Source organism: Ambystoma mexicanum, chromosome 6p, assembly GCF_040938575.1.
Source record: "Ambystoma mexicanum isolate Mex_15411 chromosome 6p, UKY_AmexF1_1, whole genome shotgun sequence".
Taxonomy (NCBI): Eukaryota; Metazoa; Chordata; class Amphibia; order Caudata; family Ambystomatidae; genus Ambystoma; species Ambystoma mexicanum.
This window is the reverse complement of record NC_090935.1, coordinates 606326489-606349985: the sequence shown is the minus strand read 5'-3', so window position 1 is coordinate 606349985 and position 23497 is coordinate 606326489. Positions and strand designations below refer to the sequence as shown.

At 45.5% G+C, this 23497-nt stretch overlaps 1 protein-coding gene across 2 annotated transcripts in view; it reads left to right on the top strand.

Moving 5' to 3' along the window:
- The window catches only part of IQGAP2 (IQ motif containing GTPase activating protein 2), a 1674846-nt gene that overhangs the window by 1028246 nt on the left and 623103 nt on the right, over positions 1 to 23497 (top strand). For both annotated transcript variants that reach the window (XM_069627448.1, XM_069627449.1), the window contains one exon: positions 6861 to 7003. In XM_069627448.1, coding sequence (XP_069483549.1) covers positions 6861 to 7003 — 143 coding nt within the window. The remainder of the gene's footprint in view (positions 1 to 6860; positions 7004 to 23497) is intronic.

The window sequence follows — 23497 nt, the reverse complement described above, 5'->3', positions numbered from 1 at the left end:
AATGCAGGGATGCAAAAGTATCTATCCTGCAATATGAACTTGCAAAAATAACTATGTCCCCTAGAAAAAGATGCTGTCAATGAAATCTCGATTGATAGACTGTCTCTTTGTAAACCTTCACAGTTCCATGAGGATAATTTCACACCAATACCTACTGGAGACACATTACTTTATGTCACAGTCTCGGCTAGGGCTTCTGATTGATGGGCCACGGATTCATTTGGAACCCGGCCTTGTCCTGGTAAGAGTGGTTTTTGGTTGTTTACTGCAGAAAACTCAGTCTGCCCTGCCTTTTATCTGTCAATCGATTATATTGTTGTCCTTACCAATCTCCAAGTAGGCACAGATTAACTTCTCCCTGTAGCACCCTCTTTGAGTCATGTCCAGTTTTACATCTTGGGCTCCAAGCCAATGTATTTTGTTATCAAATCAAATTCTTCCTTAAAGAACTGTATGCTCATTCTAAATAATGATTGAGCATAGCACAAACATGATTAGGCAGTCTATTCAGCACATCATCACCCTTCCATACCCAACCTGTTCTGCCTCCCATTTTTTGCTGCTTAGCCCTCTTTGTGCCCTATGACTGGAACTCTCTACCCTGTGAAATTAAGAGTGCAACCAATCTACTTGGCTTCAAGGTTCTGATCAAGAAGAGCCTCCTATCTCTTGAAGGAGTACCAAATAAATGTTGTGGCATCACTCCCTCGCCCTGTTATCCTATTCCGTGTGGCTGCAGAAATTGTGTGGGACTCCCTGAACTTGCTGAGCTGGGCTGCGTCTGTCAGCTGGAGCCTGGCAGGGAAAAGGAAATAGCCAAGGCCACGTGTGTGTAGCAGCCTGGGTGAATATAAAAACTAGTGCCTGGGGTCCTATGTGTGAGCAGACTCCGAGCCAGAGTGTGGCCTGGGAGGCAATGGCCCGCCCAGTGGCCAACCTGGGCGGGCCAGAGGAAGAGAATGTCCCGGGCCACAAGTGCGGTATGGCCCAGATGAAAATAACACACCGGGCCACATGTCACCACAACCTGAACTGGACCGTGGCCTGGTGACTATAGGCCACCCGGAGGCCTGTCCAGACGGCCCAGAGATAGGCAAACTCACGGGCTGTATGCACGGTGAGGCCCGGGTGAAGAGCAAGGCCGTGCAAGGGAAATCCCGCCTGCCCGTGGACAGGTGGGCGGGGGGGGGGGGTTGAAGAAAAGAAGGCCCCAGCGGAACCAGCAAGCCTGCCAGAAATCCGCTTTCCCCGGGGCCAGACTGGGAGAGCAGGAGGAAGCAGAACGTACCTGGAGTCCCTGCTGCAACGTCCTGAGCAGCCGGGGCTCATGGCGGAGTGCGTCGGCTGGGCGTTTTGACTCCACCCAGGTGGGTGGGCCTGGGTGGAGTCCAACAAAGGCTCACACCACCATGAAAGAAAAATAAACAGAGGGCTCTCAGCCCTAGGACAGTGTGTACACACCGCCACAGAGGAAATTTAACCCTGCACCTTGCAAATGAACAGTTAGTGCTGGCAGAGAAAATGTAACTACTACGCTGCCAGCAGGCAGCATGGGCGATAAGCCCCAACAAGAAAGTTAGGGCTGGCAGAGCCTCAATTAAATTACACCAGTGCCATGGAATGGGCTTCTAAAGCCCTGCAACCACAGTATCACCAACCAAGGGCTCCCAAAGCCATCTTTAGGCACAAAGCTCTCAAAGCACTGTGGGGATAGTACCCATATCATGGGGACTGGGGCTCCCAATCCCCTAACAAGGAACAGGGCTGCCTTAGCCACAAACATGATACCTGTGGCACCACCCACGGCAAAGTGGGGGAAGACAGGATCCAGGACTGACCTGATGAGAGGACCAAAAAGTACTGTGTGTTGAGTGACATGTTATGTGACTGATGACTGGAAAAAAAGGAAATGTTTTGGGTTAGAGCAGACTGCAGCTGCCTAAGGGGGTTGAGAGGGTGTAACGCAGGCAATGGGTTGTGATGAATCGGGAGGTTGAGGAGCAACGTATCCGGGCTGGTAGGTGAAGTGTATAGGATTTGTGCAATGAGTGGCCATTACTCTGATGGATGCATTATTAAACGCTGAAGATGAAAACTGAATTGTCGTATGGGGCTGCTATGAAGAAATAGGATGTTTTTTCTGACTTGAGCGTTAACAATGTTTTATATAAAAACCTCCAAGGGCACTGAACCTTCCCCCTCACCCCTGGTGTACTGTTCTTTATTAACGTCAAGGAACTCAGCATTGTGGCCCATCTCCTGTACTAACCTTTTCATTGCAGTTTGCGGAGTACCCCTCACGCGATCAGATGGATTGGGAAGGTGGGATGATGTCCTTGTGGTTCGCCATTTCCTGGCCCGGAGTATTTTCAATCCTAGGCTTCCCAGACCAGGGGGAAAAAACAGGGGCTACATAATATTTACACAGTCCAATGAGGACAACTTTAAATCAACTTGAATAATAAACAGGTGCAATAAATGCAGAAAGTTCAAATTATGCATGATATTTTCTGCATGCATAGGCAACTGAAACCATTCAAGTAAAATACTGTACTCTTTAACATCACTTGCTTACCCTCTCTTTTACAGACATGTTGGAGGAGAGCGTGGGAGAATACTGGCTTATCGGGGGCAAAGATACTCTGGGCATGTTCAATCAATTTAGTGGGTGTAGGGAAGACTGGAACAGAGCAATGCTACAGGTTGTTTCCGCAGATCAGGGAAGGCACTTATCAACTCCCAGGGACTGGGAGACACTCTGTTTCTCCTCCGGTCTTCCAATACTGCAGCTGGCAGGGTGCAGCAAAGGGCAGCTGTTGCGGCTTTGTCGTTGATCTTCTCACGTGCTCCCTAGGCTTTGTAGCTGGAGCAGCTGCAGTCCGAAGTGGGCTGTGGTGCAGTAGGGGACACAGCTTCCGCAGCTGCCGTGCCACAACAGCGTTCAAATCTGAAGCCGCATGGGGCAGGACACAGAGCCAACACACCAGATCAGGATGCTGGGGTGTAGGGTGGGGTGGGCCAGCACTACGTACCGGGAAAGCCAGGGTGAGAGTGCAAGAACTATACGTTTTTGACACAGAGAATATGACATGAAAGATGGAGATCTAAGCCCCTCATAGTCTAAGGGAGTTATCTAACACTATGTGTAGTTTTCCTGAAAGAACAAAACATATAAATAGGTGCCAACCACCCAATGCTCAGAAGCATGTCCACTGCAAGACCCACGACTCTGCAAACCCAAGGAACACATCTTTACTAACAACCCCCACTAATTAGCCTAACACTGTGGTGTTGCCTAAGTGTTCATTTCAGCCAAAGTGTGTCTGCTCTCAGATTGCACTATGTCCTGGATGATGGAGTGTAAGGTTTTGTATTTATACCTACAACCTTTAACTGTTAAGTCATAAAAAATAGAGACACGTCTTTAATGAAATAACATTTTTCCATTTGTATTCTTTGGCAAACTGACAAAACGCCCAAAGTGCATTTTTAAACTTCGATTGTTAATAAAAAAAGGATTTGGTTGGGATAAGTGTCATGGGGACCAAGGGACGATCCATAGTAAAAATGTCCTGATTAAAAGTTAGTAGGATGGGACAAACCATGAGTATGTGGGTTAACTAGGTAGGTTTTCCCTTCCTCTGTAGACATATGCAATACCTCTGTCCTCAATGTTCTTTAACCAGGGCCCACTACTATGCTTTCCCATTCAAAAATGGAAGGGGTTCAGGGGAAATGCCTACGGGACTTTGGGATTCTTTTTCCCCCAACTAAATAAGATGTTTGTCTCTGGGATGGATCTGAGTAGCAAAGGGAGAACTGGTCAAACTATTAAGTTCCCTGGCTATTCCTCTAGTGGGGATACTGGTCCCACTCAGGTCTCTAGTCTTGGCACAGTCTCAGGATTATAGCGCCCAACTCGGTCACAGGCATATAGTGCCTGCACAGTGTGTGTAAACCAGGCAAGAGAATAGTGGCTGGTCAACTTCTTCTTGATACATGGTTACAGTGCCCAAGTTCACTCCGGGGGGGATATAGTGCTTTTCCCAATAATAAATGAGAAGGTGGCTTTCTCTTTCTTAAGGGATATAGTTCCCCTCTCAATATTGCGAGATATCGCGCCCTTCTCGCTCTTAAACGTTAATAGTGCCCTGACCTTTTCTAAGGGATGTGCTGCCCTTTGCTTTAATCCTTTCATGATTTACAGGGCGCCAGCTCCTAAATTCGCTCATCAGAGCACATTGGCCGACCTGCCCTGTTGGCCCAGGACCTTCTAGAATCCTCCTTTTCTGAGGCGCTGGTCTTCTGTGGGGCTCTCTTATATTGTCCCGTGGTATCTGGTTCACTCCCCTGTTACATTTGTGGGCTCTTGGAGCCTATCTAGCCTCTTGCTCCTGCATCACTCTCTAGCCTTGTACAGGCCCTGCCTACATGTTCACGTTCTGTTCTCTCTGCTGATTGAGTTAGATGTTTTCCTAACTCTATGGGGCTTTGACATTGGCTAATGTCTTATTTCTTTCTTTCCCATGGCTGCTGTGGGCTTGGGGTTTCCAAGCTCATAAAAAGGTTGACGGCCATCTTAGCATTAGGCAGACATTCTGCCTCTGTACCTGCTCTGTGTTGCGCAGTGGCAGCTCTTTGGCTCTGCTTTCTGTGCCTGTCTGCTTCTGAAGTGGATCCCCTTTTCACCATGCTGTGTTTGTTGGCCTCTTTACTCTTGAGGGGTTGAGATTGTGGGTATCCCCACTTGCAAGAAGCACCCCATGACCACATACTGTAGCTAATTTTTCTGTCTTTCATTCATTGCACCATATACTGGTTTCACAGTTCTCTGGATTAAATCTTGCAGTGTTTGTGCTCTTGCAACAGCTTTTTTGTCTGTTTATTCTCATTAGTGAATCTTACTCTTAAGTTTATTGGACTTCAAAGGATTTAGCATCAAATTAACTCATGGGTCTGGGATCTCCCTCCTACCTCCCTTAAGAGGAGTTGTGCCTAATGCCCAGAGTTCGAAATTGCTGGTAGCTGTGAGCTGTTTAGCTCCTGCTTGCAGCCTAGGAGAGAGCCTGGTTAGCTTCAAACCAACAACTACCAGGAGCTACTTATGGCGCTCAATGCCCACTGGTGCCTTAGAACTTGCATATATCACATTAACTTTGAGTATTTGAGAATGTTAATAAAGAAGAATGAGGACATATATGGTACACATTTAAACATAATGAATCATACATAATGGACAAAACATTAAACTATGTATCTCATGTGGAAGTTAGTTTCCCGGTACGCTGGAAACTTGCTCCTGGTTCCCCAGCGGTAGCTCCTACTTACTGGGTGATGTCAGACACCCAGGAGCTGGTTTTAGCTCCTGCTCATCGACTCTTAATTTCAAACCCTTAATCCATATTTTTACTATCATCGATAAGCCAGTGACACACTATTCCCACCTCCCACCTAAATCAATGTGACACATTCATTCCAATTCAGAGTCCGTCGATAGTGTTGATGTAAAATGATGTCATGCGACAATGTCCTCCTGGGTAGAGATGGCTGACCTGTGTGCTTCTGGTGCCATCCCCCTGAGGCGAGGGGCATAGACCCTCCATCCCTGTGACAATTCCCTGCCCCGGTGACTCGTTTCGCAAGCTCAAGCCAACATGATCCATTGGCCTCAATTCAAAGACATTGTACCAGTGCCCTCAGGCAGGCACAAAGTTCTTAATCAGCGGTTTTGGCGAACATGCACAATCCAGTTCATGATGGGCAAGTCATGGTCAGTGCCAAAATGGAAAAGGGTATTTGGGCTAACCAAAGGTCTGCTAGAGAAAAGGAATAATAATTAACACTAAAGGGTCATGGAAACACGTCATGATGTCCCTGCTCTCTTCTACACTTGATTTGGGCAAATTGCATAACTCATCATTTATTAATGGTTACATCTATTCTTATCGATTTGTACCTCCAATCCCTTCTTCTGGCGCCACATTAGAGTAGTAACTGATATATACATGTATGCACTGTTTTCCTTCCTGTTAAAGACATTGCACTATGTCTTTGCACTCGTTGATGTGGAATATTTCCTTGTCTGTATTATTTGCTTGACTATAAAACCAGACCACATCTTACTACATTGTTGGACCTTATGTCATCTTTTTTGGTATGCAATTGCACTAGAAGTCGTTCTTGTCTGGTAACCGATGGCCCTGTTAGAAGGGAAGTAAGCAACCACTGCTCATAAATGCGTATATTCATTCAACTGCTTCAATAGGCGCTCAGATGAACTATAACTCTCTCTCCCACTCTTTCACACCTTCCTTGGGCCTTTTACATTTTCAGATATTCCTGGTGCGATTTGCCTAACCTCGAAACTTTCTGGCAAACACGATGACTGATCCTCGGCTGGGGCTCTACTTCCACTGCCTGCCTTAGGCATCATCAGTGGACATTAACTTTCTGAGCTGACATTGTCCATTAATGGAGTATCACCTCCATGTGTCCATAGCCAACACCTGTTTTAGAGGTGAACTTCTACCTGGAACATCAGAACATTGATTAAAAGGTTAAAGGATGGGACCTTTGGGAGGTCTGTGGCACAGTCCACTGTTTTTTATATTAGTTCTTGTTTTGTAATGTCCCTATTACTATCTGTTATACTCACAGCAATGCTTGTGCTGTCACTATTGTAATAAAAAGATCAATCAGTCGTGTGCTGTTAGGCCTTGAAACAACATACTTGAATAATACTATTGTGAACATTAGATGTGTCCATGCTAGAAGCGATAAAGATAAAACCAGGATTTATTTCCGCCTTTGTAGCTTCCAAATAGTGTTATTCTCAATGGACTGCATGTTGTGTTTTTAAGGAACAAATGGGGGCCCATGGATCAAACTTAGGATGAAGGACAAATATGACTACTACTACAATGTGGAGACTGCAGTGGGGACGTGGCTGGAGCCAGAAGGTCATGCACTCAACAACACTTGGCTGTCAAGGGAGGAGATACAGGTAGGAATGCCGGCAGATATTTTAGGCATACGCAAGTTGAACAGACACAGATGTATTTTGTCGCTCGATGAAAAATTCACATTATTGGGCCTAAATGAAAATGTCTTGCTTTCCCGTCATAAAGCCAGCTCACCTTAGCGACACTTCATTGAAATGGTAGTAGTCAGACATCCTCCTTGTTCCTCCAGATCTGAACGGGGTAATGTGTATAATGAGGCCCGAAACATAAGAAATTGTTAATTAAATGAGAAGGTACGATATTGTTAGTCAAAGAGTCTAACTCAATAATGGGTAAAGTATGTGTGTCTTTAGTTTTTGCTTTGGTGATCGTCTTTGAACATATTCACGTGTCAGTGACAGTGACTCTGTAGTTCGTTAAGTTGGGCTCCCTGTAGGAAGAGCCCTTTTTTTAAAGCTTGTAACATTTAATGATTTTTCACAAAACCTTAAACAAATATGTAGACTAAACTCAATAGGGTAGTCTCTCAATTTAAGTTTAAAATTGTTTTAATTTCCCTAGATATAAGTTGGCTCCCACTTACAATCTGAACTGCTGGACAGATATGAGCCAAACCTTTGTCAGGTGAATTTGTCTGATCTCAAAAGCGTGCTTTATTAAAGGTTGCTCAAATCCATCCAGCTTGTTATATCTGTCCCAAAAGGGCCCAAAAACAATAGGTGAAATATGCATTTTCTCTCAACAATTCACCACTGTTTCATTAACTGTGTGTCCAGGTCTGCAGGCCTGCTTGACGGTAAAACTAGGCCTGCAGACCAAGCAAGTGGCAACCACAATGGCTACTGCAAGATAGCCCATCTGTTTGATTTGAAGGAAGGCAAACTTGTTGGGGGGGGGCTGCCATTGTGGCTCGTGGGCTTGTGTTATAGCTCTATTGACTCCAACCCTAGGGCACTGCAATATGCCCTGAAATTGCAACAGGCGTTTGTGTAAAAAAAACAAAAATTTGTATTGTTTTCTATCATTAATCATCTTTTACTGTTGCGTACACATTTGAAATGTTAAATTAACATACAATGACCAATTCAGTCTTCACCCTTTCCCATCCACCTCCCCGCTCCTCTTCCCAGCCCAGTATCTGCTAGATCACCCCTGACGATCTTGCTTGACACCGTCTATGAGGTCAGTCTTTTTTTACACTTTGTTTGGGAGACAGTACTCATTATCAGGTGTACATGTCCCACTTTCCCCATATTTTTTATATTTTCTTGTGCAGCCCCTGTTCCGGTATGTGATCTACTCCATCCATCAGCATTGCTCCAGCAACAGGTGTTTTGGCTGTTGGGTTCATTGGCTGCTATGTGGGTCAGTGGGCCAACAAACAGTTCCACAACCTGCAGCTAACTCTCAACTTTTGGCCCGACGGTGGTGGCCCAGGGGCCACCAAAGTCTGCCCAGTAAACTGCAGACCAACAGTGTGAAAGTGGCCACAATTTATGTGGCTTAGCAGGACCCAGAGCATGACCATGCCATAGGCAGATTGACCATTGGCCCTGGCCAGTGGCTGTTTTATGGGGCAAACTAGCCACTCGCCATTACTAGTGTATGTTCAGGGTGGTCTGGCTGGACCAGGGGTAGAGCCATCCAATGACCAGTAGCCATTTTGGGAGTTGTGGGGGATGGCCAGGACAATGGCCATATTTTGTGGCCGCTGACTACTGCATGGAGCAATTAGTCACTTGCAGCCATGGCCAGTGGTAAGTGTTAGGTCCTGAACCTTCTTGAATTCCCAGGAGCTGCTGGAGCCCACAAACCCCCACTGATGTTCAGCCTTCAACAATGTATGCACAGTTGAACTCAAGCTACCCCTGAGGGAAAGGGGAATGGGATAAAATAACAAACAGTGTTTTCTCCTCAACTTGTCTGGCAACCTGCAGATGGTGAAAAGAACAATAGAGAAACACAAATGAGTATGTCTCAGATCTAGGGTACATAAACGCTTCCTTGTTTCTCTGTAAAATACTTACCCCCACCCTCTCATTACCTGTGTACTCCTCTGGAGGCGGTGAGTGCCTTAACCAAAAATCTGAAAACTCCTGCACTATTGCACCGTCCTTAAATCTCTTGTACTAAAGAAACTATGTACATTTATATTCACTAACTTTTATCTTTTGACCCCCACCCCCTGTTTTGTAAAGTATCTGTGCATTGGATTCACTAAACTAGTTTCTCTCTAATTGCAAATAAAGAGTATTTAAACAGTCTCTGAGAAATGGAGATGCAGACATTCACTTCTCTTGACTGACATCTAAATGTGGTGGTTCCAGGAGATGAGCGCTTCAAAGAACTGAAACTGATCTCTGGTTCCCTGAGTAAAGCTGAACGTAAGCTTCTCTGACATCTTTGACTGTTGAATGTATCGGGAAGTTTGGAGCGTGATGGCGCGATATGTCACGACGTACCCAACTGCCTGCTCTCCAAGCAGCGAGTGTATGTGGCCTCCAAAGGAGCCGAGACAACAGTCCCCTCTCCTGCACGCAACGTCAACTCTGAGAAGGCTACCATGCTTTCCTCATGCCCTGCGGCGATCAAACAAAAGGGATCCTAAACAGCAGCGTTTCAAAAAAACACAGTTGAAAACAAGCAACACTTTCTCATACGACTAAGTTTTTCCACAAAAAGTTAGCAGCGCGCCCACCGCTTTCAATATCCCTCACAGAATTCTCAGCATCCTGGAAATGGGTGTGACTAAAAGCTTGGAAATCTTAATAACAAATTATTGCTTAAATATGTATAAAATGTATCTAATGCTCTTCAAAACAGGACCTGATCATCTTCAGAACAAAGATTAAAGGCAGTTTAGAATGCCTTTAACATTCCTTCTCTGTCCCACTCTCCTGTCAATTTAGATTTATGTATTGTCTCTCCACCTTGAGTTGGGCTTTGCACCTGCTCCTGTACATATTGTTAAGGAATAGCTTCCCAATGCATTACACATAAGCATTCTCTTAATTTACAGCACCCCCGGCCCCAATATTCTCAGGTATGATTTCTGCAGAGCAATAAGGGAGAATGGCAAATGGTCCCTAATTGCCCTTGGGAAGGCCTGGAGCATGGCTGAGAAACTGTCAATTTAGCCATTGGCTATGGCTACGGACGATGGCCAGTTGGCCCATCAGGTTGCTTGGGCCTTGCCCAGGGAAAAATGTACACTGGACCTGGCCTCATTCAAATACTGTTGCCTGGGCTATTTTTTGGGCAAAGTTAGACTTTTGCAACACTCTACTAGTTATGACCGCTCAACAATTAATTAGTAATTCACAAGTCCGGCTGAATTCTGCCACCAGTATTGTAATGAATATCCCCCAGAGGCAACCACATCTGTCCAGTCCTGTGCAGACTGCATCTGCTTCCTATTAAGGCCAGTGCGCAGTTCAAAACACTCCTCTTCACCCATAAAGCCCTCGATCTCACCACACCTCAGTATCTGTGTGATATCGTTTGTTGGTACGCACCACTGAACTAAAAATGCCTAGTTCGAAGAAACAAAATGGCCGGCGGAACTCATAGGTATACGTACAACCTTCTGTGTTGCTGAATGATTCGTCATAGCGCTTCTGTAGACTCTGGTTAAACACACTAACTGCATATCAAAAAAGTTCTTTGTATTTAAACAGTTGAGGCACTACATACTGTGTAGAGATTAGCGCGACTACGGAAAACAGTCCATAACACGCTGCACGGAGGATCGCGCTGCAAAAAATGAAGTTCACAGCATCTCGCACTCGGAGCGGTACTACCCACGGTTCAGGGCAATCTTAAGCTTCACGTTATCTATGCAACATTTATTAGGTAAATCCCTCCAAGCCCTTTTTCGGTTCTTTCTGAGGCTCTTACGCATCTCAGAAGGAAACCGCTGCCTTGCCCTGCTGATCTCTGATTACCAATGCATTTTGCAGGCAAACATTAACTTCAAAAGATTTCTGTTTTAAGCTGAACAAATCTTTTCTTAAAAATGTACTACAGGTTCTCGCAGCTGGAGACTAAGAACAACAGAACTTTAACTTTTAGTCCTTTAACTTAGAGCTATGCTCGCCTAAGCGCTGCGCTCCCACAAGGTTAATGCTGCTGTGAAATCTTCTCTCCACACATCTTTTCCTGCTTCATTAATTTCCTGTTGCTTCAAGGATTAGGCCTTTGTGGAGGAATTCTTATGTACATGTCCTTACTCTTCTAGGTTTATTGATGAAATGCAGTTAGCAACAGTCCGAACTTCCAATGTGCCTTCAACATTCTAAATTGGATCACTGCTGTGCTAACTCACTATCTTGGCCTGGGTTAGAGCCCAATCCTCCATTTTGAGCACTGTAATTAATCGATCTCGAACAAGGACCATTAAGGAATGTAGGAAACATCTTACTTTTTCCCCAACAATCTCCCACCATCTGAAATCTCCCACGCCTATGAATCCTAGTACCTAGTCTTGACCTTGCCCCAAGCATTCCCATGTCCCTGACAGTATAGACCGGAACACTCCCTTCCTCTTGAACCAAGGATTGGTGGATGTTCCTCATTTCAAATGGGCACAGGCCATGGGAGCTCTTTCCAGGTGAAAGCAGCCAAGTTATGGAACTCCTTGCCTGAAAATGTGTGTTTGACCATGGACATTTTGTCTTCGGTTGTATAAATAAGAACTTGTTTTTCTAATTACTGCTGTTCTTCCATCCAGACCCTCCTGTTCTTGTCTCTCTGCCTCTACTGTTCTTCAGCATCAACTGAACGGTTCGAGACACTGGGCATGGCCACAGACCATTCACTTGTGGGGACTTCAAATTGTTCAGTGTTTATTGGGGCAGAGCCACATTAGCCACTGTGACATGGCCAATGGATCCATTGGGAGGTGTGATTAATCCAGTGGAGTCATCATGAATTCTCTGGTGGAGATCTCTTCCCATGTGTCCAGGGGAAGGCAGCCGCTGTCTGATCCTGACCTTGGGTCTGGCATTATGAAGGAGGACCACATGGGAGGAGATGACTGCAAGGGAGATGTTATGACTTCATAATGACTTCATTGGATGAAGCACAGTATCCCCTCCTTTCCTCCAAGGACGACCCTTTGACACCCAAAGTCTTGAGGGCATGTTGTCTTTTAACGGCTGCCCCTCTTAGAGAAAATCAAGAAGGTTTATCTTTACAGTATTCAGATCAGGCCCCACCTTTAACCCAAACACCCACAACTTACACATGCCACCTTCTGTTTCTAATATGCCTTATTGTATACTTCCTGAAAAAAACATTTGAGAAGTTGAAGCCCAATAACATTCCTGGACTCCAACTTTCATAATCACTCAAGTACTGGGATGAAGAGGAGGATGAGAGAGTTTGTGAAAAGTATAATGCGCAGGCTAGTCGTTTTTCAAAGCCTAGATTTAAAGATGGTGTCCGCACTCGGACGTCGAGTGGTGCGGGAGAGGATGATGCACTCCATGTGGAGGCTCGCGAGCGCGATACACACAGAGAAGACTACTGGGACAGAAGGAGGGATGCCGCAGATGAGCAGGAAAAGCTGTGGGGATGCGAGGAGCTGCGCAGAAGCTCCTGGGTGTCGGGCCGCTCATGGAGGCAGCGTTCATCTGTCCGGAACGAGAGGGGAAGCCAGCGTGTGACCGCAGAGCAGCACACAACGCTGGTGAGACCTCTGCTGACTCAAGGGTGGAAAGTGAATGAAGCAGCTGTTCCACAAAGGTGCAGGCAGAGTTGGAGACGCAGGAAGAGACCGCCGAGTCTGCCCAAAGAGTAGGGCGCTCGAACAAGTGCGGCAGCCCATATCTGATAATTAGGAGATTGCAAACGATGAAAAGAGAATAAGAAGAATCTTTATATGCGGACAAGACACAGTGCAGAGCGAAACCCCAAACCAGTACAGGTGCACTAGTGTGGGGGAGAGGTTTGAGCAGGTGGCACCATAGGCCAATATACCAGGTACCTCACAGTATAAGCCGTTTTGATACAACCAAGGATCTGTGAATCAATTAGGAGAAGTCCTGCCAAGTGAATATACCAGGAAGTTGAAGTTAGATAAAGGAAATCCTGGCGGGGGTGGGTACACCAGACAATTTACAGAGTTAAAGGAAATCTTACAAAAAGACAGTTGCAAAACCTATGATTTAACAAGAACTGTGTGCTGTTGCAAAACTTGTTTTAAAAACTTTGTGAGTTCAGTGCAGAGACAAAGGAACTGTTGATTAAAGTGGAACTTTAGCCATCTTACTTAAGAAACCAGGTGAAGGGGACCATCCTCTGAATCCAAGGGTCTCTACCTTGGAGAACATTTTTGTTGGCGTATTGTTACTTTTTGCTTTTAACACCTTTGGCAGACATCAAGAAAAAGACATTCGTACCCTTTTATTGTTTTGTTTTAGTGTAAGGGTCAGGATGGGACGTTTTGGACACAATGATGGCTAGTCAGTTAACGGACTTCCCGACACAAATGAGCCTTAGTTTTGAATTTTAGGTAGGGAAATTCCTCTTAGGATAGGGCCAGTTAGGCAGTTTCCCAACCTACTTTTATTTTAATAAATGTTTTTACTTGGGAATATGAATGCCTTGGCCAGTTCAGGCTCCCCAACTCTGAAACTTTGGGTTATGTTGACTTGACCTGACTGATCTACCGACTCGTGGCAGGACAGAACAGGACATAGGCATTAAATGGTACCTGTGGGCTGCTGCACAGGTCCGGGATATACTACTGTAAAGTGTTTCATTGTTAGCACCTGCATTTGTATGCATACTTTGTTAGGAAATTGAAATTGTTATGGGGTGTTACTACTTCGTGCATGTCAATGCAGTGATTGCAATGGTGGAGGGGGGAAAGGGGACAGCTCATTCTCACAACAGCTTTAAGTGGCTGGTTTCATACCTGAAGGAGGGAGTTAACTGCTTGTAACATTGAAGCTGCACTAATATAGTCTCATTAGTATGTGTAAAGAAGTAAGATTCCCCCATTCAAGCACGTTTGCCCCTCTACAGTCTCTGAAGTTAGCTCCTCTCCCAACATTTGAAGTGTTAGCCCCCCTGAAATTGTCATCTAGTTGCACTCCTGACTCTTACCGCAAACCTAAACCCCACTCACTGCCTCTGGAGGGGAGGGCTGGCTGGGAGGCGCAAGGAGTTTAATGCTGAGCCAGGGTTTACATATGGTTAAACTGTTTGAAGGAGACGTGGCCTAGCCTTAGATTACTGGCTGACTGCATCTGTGCTCTATAAATCCGGTACACCCACGTGCCCAACATGTGTAACCCAGGCAACATCACATTGTCGCACTAACTCATCTTTATCTAGCGCCGTTTATTTTTTATAGTCCAATTCGCTGATTTATTTTGCTTTCTGAGGCATTTCCATTTTCTAGTTACCCTTTTTTTGAAAATCAAACCTATACGTGTGTTTTTGATTTTCACACACACACACACACACACACACATATGCACATATATGTGCGTGTGTAGATTTAATTTTCAAAAAAGGGTAATAACTAGAAAATGGCAATGCCACAGAAATCAAAATATCTTATATATATTATATAGGGTTTTGACATGCAGATAAGAGAAATGCTGCCCGCTTGTGAAATGTTTTTGGAGGCTGTATTCCAACACCCTTTGTTAATATTTGCGAGGATAGCATATGCACTTAAGGAACTCTTCTTTTTTTTTTTTTTTAAACTTTACTCAGTTACGACTGAGTTTTGTCAAAGATTTGCATCATCTAGTTCGTCCTGCCGTGAAACGACAGACAATAACCATCAAAGTTCAAAGACCTCACCCCGGCTGACCTGGCCAAAACAAATTTCTTGCGTCTTCTATGCTTTAACGTACTTCAGATCTTAAAGCGTTCTCGCCGTCGGGCCGAGTGCGGGTTATCAGCTCAAATGCAAGTTCAATAAGTTTGGCCAGAGCTTGGGTCCATCTCGTGTTCTCACGAGATATCAGTCTCTTCCACAACTCGTCTGTTTCAAAAATCCAGAGGTTTTCCGTCAGCGGGGGGAGGTAGATGTTTCTGTTTTTCTTTGTAATTTCACACTCTGTCACAAGGTGCTTCAACATTTCGATAGATGAGTTCTTTTTACATAAGCGACATCGCTTGTCGGGTAAATCTCCTCTGATCGTTAAGATCTCTCTTCAAGTTGAATCTTGCTTTCATGATAGAATTTCTCAGTTTCTTATCCGGAAACTTAGCACAGTACTTCAAGGGTTGTTTCGCCTTGTTAAATGTAGGGGGCAGATGGCTTAAGAGTTTATACCCTGCCGCTTTCTCAGTGGTCCAAATCCAATCCATTTCTTCCATTTTTCTTTTGATGCGATCGGGATTTTCTTTCAGGTCTTTTTCAGAACATTCAATTTTTGCCAAATTGTCCTTTCTAGCTTGTACCCAATTTTTCAAAGCCACACATTTGCCTGTTTCCATTTCGTCCCGTATCATATCATAGATGGGTAGCGTGTCCGACATGATGATTCTTCTATATAGACGCATGGCACTTTGGTCTATCGTTGATGCCAAAGACACGAGCCCCAGCTCTCTTCTGATAGCCGGGATAGGCGAGGATGTAGGATTTAGGTAAGCCTAGCACCGTTTTCCAAACTTGACCTTCAATTTTTGACCAGATGTTAGGTGGGAAGTGTAACGAAGCCTCTATTCCATAGATCAGTGCCGGTACCACTTTGGCTTTGTAAAAGATTATTGCCGGTATCAGGGAAAATTTACCGAACTTGCGGTCGACTGCTCTCATTTGGGCTGTCAGGCGTTTAGCTTTTTCCCATACTTGGTTTTGAAGGCTTTTTTCCGTTCCGGAGCTATCCATTTGTATCCCCAGGTATTTGAAAGTGTTCACTACTTCGATTTTGGTATTATCCAGGAACACATTTGGGTAATTCGTTGTTTTAGTTTGGCCTTTCTGAATCATCAGAGTTTTTGTCTTAGATTTATTGATCTCCAGGTGGTTGTCCGCAAAGTAGTTCTCCAAATTCCGTAGTTTTCTTTGTAGGCCCACTTTCGTCTGATCGATTATGATGACGTCCGCATACAAGAGGCGAGGAATCTCGGTTTTCCCGATTTTAGGAGGGAACAAACAAATTTTGCTTTCCGATGTTTGATAGTCGCCTAGGAATGCTATAACCAGAGCCGCCGCCAAAGGACAGCCTTGCTTCACACCTTGATTCACTCTGATTTCCTCCGAGAGCGCTCCTTGATGGTTAAGTTTGACTCTAATTTTTGTATGTGAATGGAGGGCTTTTAAAGGCTCCAATAACTTGGGGGGACAATTCCAATCTTGGAGTTTAGACCAAAGGATGTGCCGGTCGATCTTATCAAAGGCCTTGGATATGTCCACAAAGGCCAGGTAAACCTTAGGAGCCCCTTCTTTGACCTTTGCCTTCAAGATGTTTAGTAACATTAGGTTGATTGCGGTAGAGCCATTTTTTTGAAATCCCGTTTGGAGTACGTCTTTGGACTGGCTATCTTTTCCCCATGCTCGTAGATGTTCTAACAAACCGGTGGCGAATAGTTTGCCTATTACGTCCAAAAGGGCAATTGGCCTGTAGCTCGCTGGTTCATTTCTCGGCCCTTTTTTGTATATGGGTACTTTTACCGCTTTCTGCCATGATTCCGGCACCATTTTCATTCTGCCGCATTCTGCATAGACTTTGCTGATCATTTCAGCCCATTCCTTAGGAAACATTTTTAAGTCCATATTGGTTAGTCCATCCGGACCCGGGGCTCTGGATGCTTCGATGTCTTCTACGTTCGGTAGATCAACCCAAGGTGTTTCCGGGCACAGGATTGCCGTTTGTGTATCTGTTAATGGACCTTCAAATTCTGTTGTGAAATTTCTTCGGCCACTGCATTGGACGGTGAAGAGCTCTGAGGGCAATTTGCTTCTTTTCTCAAAGACCAAAATTTGCTCAATTTTTTGGAGTGGAGTTTGAGCATCATAACTTCAGCGTCTTTTTGATATTGAATAGCTCTGTGCTGCCTGCGCCAATTGTTATAGATTTTCACTTCATGGCGCCAGGCCAACCAATCGTCCACTGCATCAGATTTCTTTGCTATTCTTAGTACTCTTCGGCCAATTTTTCTTTTTTCTACCAAGTCCTTATTATACGTGTGGTTGGTAAGAGGACGAAAGTTTGGTTTCTTCTGGCCTTTTACGTGGAAAGCTAATAATAGCGGTAAGTAATTTGGTCTTTCTTTGTTTTCTTCCCGGACATTTTCACTGACTCTGTTGGCCCAGGACTGTTTAATTTTTACCAAGTCTTGTTCAGTTAGACGTAGACTAGTCTGTTGTACATTTGTTTCAATCACCCAATCGTACGTTTTTAATTTCCGATTTTTTGTTTGCCACGTGCAGGCCAGTAGGTTGTGGTCACTGTTTGCGGTTTTTAGGACCTTGAAGCCAATGAGACCATGGGTGAGACCATTTGACACAAAGATGTAATCAAGCGTCGCTTTGGAAACGTTGCGCTCCCACGTAGGAATGTTCATTTGGTTGGGGAACAGGGTGGCAACATTTTGGATATTCCGTGAGCTGATGGATTCGTTCAAGGCTTTTCCTCTTTCAACAGTGGGGTCCGGCCCTCCCCATTTCTGGATGCATTGTTGTTGGTAGCTCAGGCCTGTCATATATTTGGCATTAAAGTCACCACAGAAGATGAGCTCGATTTTCTCGAATTCCGTGTACAGCTGGTCAATTGTAGCGCACATATTGGTGCAGAATGATTTTATCGACATTCGCTGAGGATTCCAGTAACAATTCATTATGACCAGAGGATTTAGGCGCCTTTTTTCAGTCTTTTCCTTAGAGTGGGTTTGAGAGGTCAGGATGACCAACATTTCATGCGACTGCTTCCACATTCTTGGTTCGCTCAGCCCTGTTCCAGTTTTTATTGCGGTTAGTAAACCAGACGACGGTCTGCCAAGAAGGCCTTTCACTGCAGGCGAGATCATCACTGCGAAACCGTCCAGAGCTGGTTGTTTCACCAGCCAGGTTTCTTGAAGGCACAAGATATCATAGCGCCCCAAGTCGACGTCGCCAGGTGTCAGGTGGATGTGGCCCCTCGTGTTCCATGAGCCCAAGATATATATTTCGTTTACGGGTCGCTCGCATCTTTTTTCACTGATGATATCTTCGAGGCAAGCTGACCCTTTTCGTTGCTATTTGCCCTTGTTGTTGGTCCAACTTGCCGTTAGCCACCTCCAGGGGCCTCTTGGTTGTCTTTCATTTCCTGTTATTGGTTGGGGCTTATCTTGTTTGGCTGTCATGTCCTCTGCCTTTTCTCGCCTTGCGTGGCTACGGGAGGCTGTTTGGCGCTGCTGTTCACTGGTCTTTTTGATTGGGCTTCTACTTAAATCAAGCTGATCTTTCATGCGTTGGTGGTGTCTGGAGTTTGAGTCATCTCTCACCCGTGATTCCATGGGCCATTTCACTACCCCACCTTGCCACTGTGGTCGTCTTTGTCTTTCCTGCCACTCCTGTCGCTTATCCCCTCGGCTTCGTTGATATAAATCCTCCGTTTTTGATCGATAGTGGTAGTGGCGTTTCGACTTAGCCCCCTCTTCCTCTTCCTGCTCATGTCTGCTCATCCTCTTTTTTTTGTTCCGACAGGCGGAAACCCAGTTGGTCAAATTCTTCATAGGCAGAGTCATCCATATGTTTAATGGCGACTGCTTTTAAGTGTAGATACGCTTTGGCCTTCTTTTCCCTATGATAGGGTTCTACGAGAACAAGGTCTTCTGATCTAATCTTTTTCAAAGTTTTCATTTTCTTTGTTATCTGGAGCACCGTCAGTTTGTTTAGAATTAAGACGTTTTTGTCTGCTTCCATTTGTTCAAGCTTAAAAACACGCGTTTCTTCTATGGCTTTCTTTCTGTTTGCATGATCGCCTTTTTCCACACCATATTTCCGTGGGCTTCTTTGAGTTGGACGTCGGGAAATGGCTGGACTTTTTCTTGTCCTGGAATCTTGACTCCCGATCTTCTCGTCCTCTACACTCGACTGGGAAGAGACTCTGAGTGAGACAGTCCAGTTTGTTTCAATCTTCTCACCACTTATCCATTTTGGGCCTGAGAGTAGGCCTTTTGTCTCCTTCTGTGAGAAACTTTTCTGTTTCATCCGCTTGTATGAGCGGGTTCCTTGTCTCCTTAAGACCCTTTTCTGAGTGTGTAGAGATGTTCATTAAATCTGTGCAGCCTAGGAATTCATCTATTGTTCTTGGTGATCTCGGTGAACCGGTCTCCTTTGGTCGAGACCTTGGGTCTAAACTTTTATCATTAGATTGACCTCCATGCTGGTTTGGCCCCCACGCGGCCACTTTTGCCGATGTGGTGAGGTCCACCTTGAAGTTTGATTTCCTTTCAATATGATCGATTTTTTGTGGCTGCGTCTTTTGGACATTGGTCGGGTGCCCTCCTTCTGTATTCTCTTGTGCGAGTCGCATCAGTGTTTGTTCTTTACCCTTTGACCTTGCTGGTGCCTCTTCCACCACACCTCCTGGCACTAACGTTTTAGTGGGCATAATCCTGTTTAGGGTTTCGATGGATTCAATCTTTTTTTCCAACACTTCCAATTTTCTTTCCCACTGTGTATTGTGGTTGGACGCTTTATGTCCCACCTCAGGGCATGTTGTTCTTAATGTTGGAGTTCCTGACCGGGATTCGATCATCTCGATCTTTTTCTCCAAAACTTGGATTGCAAGTTCCCACTGGCTTTTCTGATTTGAAGCTTTATCTATGGTCGCTGGTATACGGCTTTCCATCTGGGCCAGTTTCTCCATCACGTTCGATAGAAGCGCAATATTATCTTGGACATTTTCTTTAATCGCTTCATACAGTTTACAGAATGGAGCTAAGACGATGGTCATAGCTGACATAATTGCAATCATTTCAGGTTTCTTGTTTGGTGACTCATTCTGTAATGCCACTGCAATGTCACTGAGGCATCCCTTTTTTGGCGACGCTTGGTTCTTTTCTGCTCTCCTCAGTGAAGCTGATGCATCCACGATCGGGCAGTCCCCTGATAGTCTTCGAATCCTATCAGGATTAGCCACCATTCTTGAGCCAAAATTCGTGGGCGGGTTTTCCTTGTCTGATTTAGAAGAGTCCCCTTTTGTCATGGAGGTAAAGGTGGAAAGACCCATGGACATGTGCGGCTTTGTCCAGGCCAGACGATCTTCTTCGTCCAGGTAAAGCTGTGCCATTCGATTAGGGTCCTCAGATCCTTGGGCCCCTTACCCCCCTCTTCTTGCTCATCTTACAACACGAGTATCTCCTCTATGGTAGCTGGCACCCCTTTTGGAACAGTTTGAGCCCTGGGGTGGCCCTTTAAGTGCGGTGGCCCAAAAGCTTGAGTCCCCTCCGTCTTTGATTCATCCGTGAGCGTCACTGGTTCCTTTATGGGTATAGAGACTTTTTCCTGAGCGGTGTCTTGAAGCGGCCCTTCATTGGGTCTTGCGGCTATAACTAAATCAGTTTTCCTTTGTTTTTGGGTGGGCTGTGTATCTACTGCTATTTCCAGCATTTCTGCGTGTGATATTTCTCTCTCTATGCTCTGTTTTCTTTTATGCTGCTGTGTAAAAAAAAGTCTTTAGCGAGCATGACATCAGTGGGCTGGGGAGCCCTTTTGCCCTTGCTCCACCTCTTCTGGTACTTTTTATTATTTTTTGTTCTTCCGGGAGAGCTTTTTTTAACGGTCTCGAGTTCACCCTTTTGTTTGGGCCCTGTAGGCTGGCTTTAGCCGGGGTGTTAATTTTATTTCTCTTTTTTCTTTTTGCACCAGATCCATTTCTAAGTTGCTCGCCATCCGTTTCCTTATTCGAGTCCTCCGGCTCTTCTTCTGTTTGATTTTCACTCTCCAAGCCGTCTTCGTCTTTTTCCGTGTCTTTATCGGGATCTGCGACAATTGCTCTGTCGGTAGACTCTCTGAGGGTGGGGGGCTCTTGTACTGCACTGGCCTAGCCCTTTTGTGTTATTGGTACGCTCGTAGTCTGATTCATGCAACATTGCTTGCACGCGAAAAACCTTGGGGTCGGGTTCCCCTTTTCAATTGAGGGTAGAGGTCTCTTCACCAAATCCGCTTCTATGGAATAAGGTCCTCTGTCCCCCTCACAGAATGGTCGGTGGGGCGACAAATCAATTATTTCAGTTATTTAATTTGTCGTATAGCCCTCACCTGTATCTTTTGGCGCCCAAACACCCCCATTGTCCGGGTTACTGTTTCGGACCTCGCTAAACTGTACTTCCACATTCGGGTCTGGGTTGGGCAGGTCAGAAACATCCACCCTATCCTCGCCGCACTCCCGCTCAGGATCAAGAGCCCTTGCGATCCTGCTGCCAGCCGTGCGGTATGGGTCGGGCGAGTCCCGTCCTCCGATCGCGCATGTCACAGCTCGATCTCAAGGCGCCGAACTGGCTTTTCCGCCCTGGGGCGCGGGGGAAGGCGAGCGAACCTTCTGGCGGTTTCCTGTCCTTCGGTCCTCCAGATCACTACGCTCCAGCTGCTCGTCTGCTTCTTCCTCCTTCGATGTGGGGAGCGCGGGCGAGAAATGAGGTGCCTTAGCCGACATGGACATGGCATCGCGCGCTTGGCCACGAAGTTCAGGTTTGGTAGTGTTTTCTGCTCTCAAATGATTTGCCAGGCCATGTGTTGGAACTTGTAAACGGGCCGGCCCCGGGGTGGCAGATAGGAGGTCAAGAATCGAGGGGGTTTCCGACGGTCTTGATGCCGGGTCTGATTTGCTTCTCCTCCTCCTTTTTCCCGGGCTCATTTTCCCCCCATTTTTAACGGCTGTAAGTCCTTCGGGACGCTGTTACAGTTCTTCGTAACTTTCAAGGGTCGAACCTCCCGCTCCATTTGGGTTCGGCTTTGCGTCTGCAGCAGACTGCTGCAGACTGGCTCGCACCTCAGGCTCGCAGCTCCGCTCACCGCGCCGCGGTATCACAAGGAGTTTAAAGACACTTCCTGCTTGTCTCACACAACGATGCGGACTGCTGCAGACTGGCTCGCACCTCAAGCTTGCAGCTCCGCTCACCGCTCTGCGGTATCACGAGGAGTTTAAAGACACTTCCTGCTTGTCTCACACTCTTCTTTCTTTGTGTAAACCATGGCCAGGAAGAGCATGTGTAATTATAAGGGAAGGGGGGCGGGGTATTTCGTTGAAGAGGAATCCCGCCGAGCACCACGTATGTGTGGACATTTCAGACATTTTTTTTTTGTTCATAGTACATAGGAAATGAGAATCTCCCAAAATGCTTTTAGCATTTCCAAAAATCCGTTTGTGCCTGCTGCCATGCCGAACTATGTAACATTCTTGCTGCTTTTAACCTGAAATAAACTCATAGAAGGGTCAGAAATTACTATTGTTTGGTGCATTGTGAATAATCAGTCCCATGGAAATTAAACATTGACACCCACCACGCACAACCTGGGTCTATGGGTGGCATTTTTGGCACTACAAAAATAGTCTGCCACCTGTGCCAGGGGAGCAGAGAGGAGTCACCTCATTAACACTTTCTCCTACCTGCAATATAAAAACCCACACTAACTAATGACCTTTCTTTATGGTCCGTGTCCTGTTGTGCACTTATTGAAAGAACACAATGAAAGTGCAGTGATTTCGGTTTCACATAGTTTGTAGTACATCGAATGGTATTAAATGTGGCTTTTAAACATCACTTGGCTGTAGGCGAGCAAGCTGTGACTACTAGTTTAAGGTTAACAAACAATGTCAATTTCCACTGAAATACGGTTGTAGGTATTGTGAGGTGCTGTGTGGCAAAGGACATCCACGGTGCCCTATTTTGCATATGTATTATCTTAAAGTGAGTGCCCTCATTCTTTGATACTAGAGGCAACAGAGGAAGTCAGTCACATTGCATGCAAGATGTCATCAGTAAACCAAGACGCACATAACCTTTTGATGTGCACTTATAAATGGCCACTGACATATACATGAAACAAAATACCATGAATAAGCCTTTTTCTGAATAGCATATAACATGCACGCCAACATATCTATTCCATTCAAGAGATCCTAGCCCAGTCCTGGTTTAACATTACATTCTGGGACTTTTAGTCCTGGTTTTCCCATTATAAATCCAGTCCCAGAATGCAAAGTTAAAACCAGGCATTAGCATTAGGTAATGTGCAATGACAACATACACATACTCTGATCATGTACTGTACTTGTATGGCCTCCTGCAAACGGGGAAGTCTATCAAGAGTGCAATACCTATGGGTGTTCCTGCATATAGCCCCTGCTGGGTTGGGCGACTGACTTACTGACTGCTTAGGAACTCATTTACATAGTGCAGGTAATGGTCTGGCAGGCCCAGCGCTGTAGTCTGAGGTCGAATGTTTTGCTGGTACCCGGGGTGGGATTTCATTAACTCTAAAGCGCCCCCTTATTTCTTATTTGGTTGCCACTTTCACAATGTGGGCCTCAGCAGACTCAAAACTGCACTTCGCTAGTGACTGCGTTTGTTCTGTTCAG